General features: G+C 35.2%; 2 protein-coding genes across 4 annotated transcripts; one reads left to right on the top strand and one right to left on the bottom strand.

Annotated features, from left to right (window-relative positions):
- Window positions 1-206: 206 nt before the first annotated feature.
- Window positions 207-2456, bottom strand: LOC107415050 (uncharacterized). 3 transcript variants are annotated; one of them, XM_016023318.4, is made up of 6 exons: window positions 2084-2453; window positions 1808-1865; window positions 1475-1716; window positions 826-1117; window positions 621-698; window positions 207-488 (listed from the first exon to the last, which is right to left on the bottom strand). In XM_016023318.4, exons 3-6 carry the CDS (start codon window positions 1696-1698, stop codon window positions 438-440), a joined length of 645 nt encoding a protein of 214 aa, XP_015878804.2. In that variant the 5' UTR covers window positions 1699-1716; window positions 1808-1865; window positions 2084-2453; the 3' UTR covers window positions 207-437. The 3 variants fall into 3 exon arrangements, with proteins under 3 accessions (XP_015878804.2, XP_015878805.2, XP_015878803.2); XM_016023319.4 differs by having other exon boundaries at window positions 621-685; window positions 1808-2456; XM_016023317.4 differs by having other exon boundaries at window positions 1808-2453.
- A 2645-nt stretch (window positions 2457-5101) lies between these two features.
- LOC107415037 (arabinogalactan protein 13) lies at window positions 5102-5611 on the top strand. Its single transcript, XM_016023301.4, has one exon. The coding sequence runs from the start codon at window positions 5243-5245 to the stop codon at window positions 5423-5425; it is 183 nt and encodes a 60-aa protein (XP_015878787.1). The 5' UTR covers window positions 5102-5242; the 3' UTR covers window positions 5426-5611.
- The last annotated feature ends 461 nt before the right edge of the window (window positions 5612-6072 follow it).

The raw sequence follows: 6072 nt of genomic DNA, 5'->3' as shown, positions 1-6072 counted from the left end.
TTCTATAATTGAATTATTTGTTTTTGTCTTTTTTTTTTTTTAAAAAATTTTTTTGGGGCTCCTTTTTAACTTTTGTATTGATTTATCTACGATGAACTCTATTGAGTCATAAATGGAACAGCTCAATATATGGATAGCGATCTGAGCCATTCATATGACCTGTGAGTCTCGATGGTATTAAACAATTGAAATTTAAAAAGAAAAAAAAAAAAATATATATATATATATATATACCCTAAGAAACCAGTGGGAGTTCGAATGAAATTTATTATCCATATCTCAAAACTAGGAAGTAATTTTGCCCCAACAACATGAAAGAAAGAAGGTAAATATACGCTCATCTCTCCCCGATCCTCCCCCAAAAAACAAACCAAAAAAAAAAAAAAACAAAAATGAAAAGAAAAAGCCATATCTTGTTGCCTGTTTTTTATCATTTTTCATTCAGAATCACTATCCATGCTTCCCATGGCCTTCAGTCCCCTGGGTCTCTGCAGCATAAGACATCCACATCAAATTTGGTTTTCATGTATTTCCGTTATAAATTATGGCTCCATTGAGTTGAAACTTAAGACACTTTAACCAAAGCAAATTCTGTCTAAGAGGAGATTGAAAGGCATTACCTTCTTTGAAGCCTTCTTCTCCCTCACTTCATACCTTTCCTGGCACAAGTCTGATAGCCATGTACCTGGCATCACCAACTGCACACACAATTTAGGAGCCAAAAATGACGGAATATAAGCAACCAAACCAAACTACATACACATTCTTCTACTCACAATTGAGATCATCAGCCTAAAACCGACAAGATGGATCAGGAACACATACAAGTAGGCTTCTTTGGAGCAATTTGGCTCTTTTCTTTGGCCTCTGTGGAAGCTTGCAACCTTTCATAGCCATGAAATCCTCTTCCTTTTCTTTGCTCGACAATGAAATAAACAATTTTGGCCAAACAAAGCCTCCTCCTTCGTCCCCTGCATGACCATGACGATGATCATCCAATCCCACAACCTTCCCATTCTCATCTAATCCCAGTGATCCCCTTGTTGTATAGTATCGATCTTCCTTCTCCGGTGATGTCACCGACGACTTTCTGTTGTTCATTGGCGAACCACAATTCCTGTGACAAAACACAACTTGAAAAACCAGGACTATTGCCTTCCCATATTCACAGTTATGTAAAAATGCAGTAAGCAAAACACCTATCCAGCTCTCATTTAATTTGATCATTGTGATTTTGCCTTCCTTACATTATTTCAGTTGTATAACAAATTAGTCTCTTTCGTCTTTCTTTCCAATTTCCTCCGGCTCTTTTTTGTTAACAAAAAGTAAAAAAAATAAAAATAATAGTAATAAAAAAAGCTTTGAAACCCTTCTCAATTTGGATTCTGCAGACCATGTAAAATCCCAGAAAGCACAAACAAGAGAAAGAATGAATAAATAAATAAATAAATAATATGGGTTTTCGTATAATTACTTATTGAGACGCTGAGGAATCGAAGAAGAGTCTTTGCCAAGAGTGACAGCACGAGAAGCAGGGATCTTCTTCTTCCCCAGAGAGTCGGATGATGGTTTGGGGTTCAAGTTTTGATCTTTCTTGACCTTCAAACATCTAAGTCTCTTTCTGTTTCCCCACTGTAACACAAAGTCTGTCTCTGCAGCTGCTTTAGAACCTTTCAGGCTCTTCCCTTCCTTTTCCATCTCTCTCTATCTCTGTGTCTGCCAAAAATAAAAAATAAAAAAATGAATCCAGCCCTTAAAGATTATTAACCATTTGGGCTTTTACTTTGAAGCAAAGCCAAAAACTAACCTCAAGCAAGATCTAAGTAGGAACGGCGAAAACAATGTATTTCCTCTCAGATTATATCCTGCATTTGAATGACCAATAAGCGAATTTATTATGGCAAATTTTAAGAAGATCTGAGAAATGCTCTGCTCCGTTTGATTGCTGAGAAACGTGGAGGGAGGGCCAATGCGATTAAGCAGTGCATAAGGATTGCATCCAAGTTCGAGTTTTGTTAATGCTATAATTCTCGGGAAACCAAACAGAGTACAGAAAATTGTAGGACAATGAAAGAGACATTACAAGGAGTAAACTTCAATTCCGTTACATGGCAGCACAGCTTCAGAAACTCAGAAAGAGTGGAGCATATTTGGCCGATGGATTGAAGAGAAAGCCCAAAAAAGAAATGAAATTCCAAAAACAAAATAAATAAACAAATGAAATAACAGGGTGATAATCATACAAGTTGAATAATAATAATAATGTATGTCTGTATGTGTATGTTTGAGAGGCAAAGATATAAAAAAATCGGCGCTTTTTCTCTTTCTCTGTTATCTTCACCCAATCCAAACCTCTGTGTCTCTCTTTCTTTCTCTGTGTTTGCCTCAAAAAGTATAACAAACACTAATTGATTATTGAACTTGTAAACAATCTTGACCATCCGATGCTTAATGGACGAGCAGATGGGTTTCCCTCCAGCATAAATACCCTGTTTTTCATATTGGTCTTGTGATTTTGGAGTGGTAGGCGTTGGGCCTTTGGGCTGGCTTACTTGCTGGGTTTGACTCTAGGACACGTGATGTGATACATGCCCCATTAGTTTCATCAACGTCATGAATCATGATTCCTCATCGTGGAAAATCAGCCCCTTCTCCCTAACAATCTAAAACCTAAACAAATAAAAAGGGGGCATCCAAGTTCAATTCTTGTTAATACGTGTACTTCATACCTATGCTGCTTTTTAATTATATTTTCAATTAAGTAAAATAAATTTACATGCTATTGCAAGGCGTTATCGATGATTTAAATTTTTTTAGTTTTTTTGGTTTACATATTTTATCAAATGCAATCAAAATTCATCATTTGAAATGAAAAATAAATAAATAATACAAATGAATGAAGAAACATTTCAGAATGCGAATATTAAGTCAAACCAAATATACTCAGATTTTTGGCATCTTATCACTTAGACCAACATGTTCAAGACAGTCCAAACCCAATGTAGAGTTTTATGATTCTCTCTCTGATACGTAATTGGTTGGTTTTACAAATTATATCACACTTGTCATTGAATTGGGGATTTTTTGTAGCCAAAAAAAAAAACATAAACAAATAAAATTATTAGTTCTTTGATTGGTGTTCATCTGCCATGTTGACGATGGATTGGAGGTGGCGGTGAAATACATGTTGATCTACAGGGTCTGGGTCTGATATATATCCCTCATACAAAACCATATTCAAAGAAGAAGGTAATGTGGGCAGAACGTGATTGTTAAACATGCTTCCCGCAAGTGCCCCAGTGCTCACCTCATGAATATATAAAACCATTTCAATCTATTATGTTTTCACCTCCCTATAACTGTAATCCATGTTCAAGGTTTAGGCTATTGCTTGCTTATACGTAGTGACCCAAGCACTCTGAGATGATAAAGATGCTGAAAAGAAAAAATAATAATAATAATAATTAATTAATTAATTAATTTAAAAAGTAGCTAAGCTAGCTAAATTACTTGGGATTAATTTTCTTGTTAGAGACTTTCGCTGCTCATTGAATTGATGGCAGGTGGTCTAATATGTGACCAAAGCGGATTGCTTGGTTACTGCATGGGAGATAAAGAAAAAAGCTTACTTGGCAATGTTAATTTGGTGAGGCTTTTTTATGGCTCTTTTTTCTGTCTTTAGCTACCTTTGTTTGAAATCAAGAGCCGAAAGGCTTGTGCTTGGAGCAATGTCAAGTGGTTTCCTGACAAATTTCAAAATCTTTTTTTGTTGAATCTTCTTTCTTTTTCTTTTTAAATAACGGTCATGAGTTGGGATTTAGAAAGCAAAAAAGAGGATTGGTTACATAAAAGTAAAGGGCATTCATAATTCATTCATGAGCCTGAAAGAATTTATTTAGGGGAAATTGTCTCAAACCCATTAAATTTTAGATCGGATAAATATGAATATTTGTCTATTTCAACCCACCTCCTAAGTTTCTGAATTCATGAGTTTTAACTTTATGGACATTTGAATTATATGCTTAACCTTGCAAATTGTTGCATATATATATATAATTCTGTAACTGCCCTTCTTTTCTATTATTTTCTCCATATATGGTTTACTTTTTCTCCTCCAAGCTACTTACACTGCATGAATAAAATAATAAATACAGAGAAGCCTTTTTTGAGATTAATCCAAATTTGTTCATTTGCATTTTGATAAAATCATTCCATTCAAAACCGTGGAAGATATGGAATGCACGATGATGCAGACAGTGCACCAACTTCATTGGTATAAAGTTTGTGAACCTTCTTAACCATCCATGAGTGTAGACATCAAAACGGTTAGCATTTCATTTTCATTTGGATATCAAGCCCAAAATTATTTCTCTTCAACTTCCAAATGCTTTTACAATTTATGGAGGAAATAGAAGAAATAGTCCTCCTCTTTTTAAAATCCCTGAATAGTTTTCTTACTTTCTTCTTCTATATGCCATTAAATTAATATCGCTGCATTAAATTAATACTCCTCCCTTTCAAGTTTTAAGAATGAATGATATCTATCTTCTAACCAACCAAAAACCAAATCGATGAGAGGGTGGTTTTTCTTCTCCATTTCATTTTTCCCAAACGCAGCACAACTGATTGGATGTCGAAGAAACATATATATGCACCATTCATTCACTTGAAATCTAGGAAGAAATCTCTCAACAGCTCATCGCCTCTCATTTCTTAGTTCTTACCAAAGAGACAAAAAAGTGAAAAAGCATTTTATATATGAATGAATGGTTAAAACAAAAACCCATAATGTGAAAATGAAAATATAATTATATTAAAATAAAAAAAATGAGAGAGTAAAAAGGGAATAATATGCAAAAATGCCAAAACAGTAGTTAAAAAGACAGCGAAAGGTGGGGACCCACAGAGGCGAAAGTCACAGCTGTATGGCAACAAATGGGCAAGGCCACCCTGTCGGCTGTCGCACACACCTCCTCATCAACTAACCAACGTTCACTTTGGGCAGCTGCCCTTGAATCTCTCTCTCTCTGTTTTGTGGGGTTTTAATTTTATATAATCCTATATATACCAACAAAACCATCTACAGCCATTGTCCTTGCACTGCCTCTCTCTCTCTCTCTCTCTCTCTTTGCCTCTGCTAGCAACATTCACGAAAAACCCATTTCCAAGAAGAAAATTTTTTACCTTCTCTCTCTCTTCTCCATAACCTCCTTGTTTTCTCCAAACAAGACAAGCAAAGCAAATGGAGGCAATGAACATGAAGCTCTTTGTGGCTCTACTGATTGTTGTCATGGTTGCCTTGTCAGCCATCCAGAAAGCTGCCGCTGCTGATGCTCCAGCTCCTAGTCCAACATCTGATGCAACTACATTTGTGCCCACTTTCGTTGCATCTTTAGCAGCTCTGGCTTTTGGGTTCTTGGTCTGAGCTCATCAACACATTTAATTAGATTTCATAGATGCTATATTATGCATACTATATTATGCATGGTTGCTCAATCTCTCTCTCTCTCTCTCTCTCCCCCTTATTTCTCTTTCTTTCTGTATAATCTATTTTGTATTGGGTTTTCCATGACTATGACGAGGAAAGAAATGAGTTGGCTTTTTCTTTTTTCTTCCAGGTTTTAATTTAATTAATTATTGTCAAGGATTTGATGTTCGGATTTGTTTTGGGTTGTGATTGATGTATTTGAAGGTGGTATTGTAATATAAAAATCATGTATAATTCTCTGTGTTTTGTATTTTTTTTAGTGAGGAATGGAGATGGTTAATTAGAATTAGGCTAATAAGGATATCATGGAGAGGAATGTGATGCACTTCTGTTGGTTGGTTGATGGTGGACTGTCTTTTCTTTGTATCTTCTTCTCCCATTGTTTGTACTTGTGATCCATTAGTAATAAATTCCATTCTTGAATTCTATAATTTAATTTAAAACAAAATGTCTCTTCCTTTGATATCCCAATAATATTTCCAATATCAAAACATTTTAGACAAATGACAAAAAAAAAGGAAGGGGGAAAAAATAAGCGTTATTCCCTCAATTTGTTTGTTGGCAAGTGTGGTGATGAGCTGTTT

The sequence above is a fragment of the Ziziphus jujuba genome, chromosome 4 (assembly GCF_031755915.1).
Source record: "Ziziphus jujuba cultivar Dongzao chromosome 4, ASM3175591v1".
NCBI lineage: Eukaryota > Viridiplantae > Streptophyta > Magnoliopsida > Rosales > Rhamnaceae > Ziziphus > Ziziphus jujuba.
This window is presented reverse-complemented; position numbering and strand designations above follow the sequence as displayed.

What these genes read in the sequence shown, in the direction of transcription:
- LOC107415050 (XM_016023317.4), bottom strand. Translation starts at nt 1,698, where the DNA reads ATGGAAAAGGAAGGGAAGAGCCTGAAAGGTTCTAAAGCAGCTGCAGAG. An exon ending in ATTCCTCAGCGTCTCAATAA is followed by an intron (nt 1,118 to 1,474) that starts GTAATTATACGA and finishes GTTTTGTCACAG; the next exon opens with GAATTGTGGTTCGCCAATGA. An exon ending in AGAAGAAGGCTTCAAAGAAG is followed by an intron (nt 489 to 620) that starts GTAATGCCTTTC and finishes CTTATGCTGCAG; the next exon opens with AGACCCAGGGGACTGAAGGC.
- LOC107415037 (XM_016023301.4), top strand. Translation starts at nt 5,243, where the DNA reads ATGGAGGCAATGAACATGAAGCTCTTTGTGGCTCTACTGATTGTTGTC.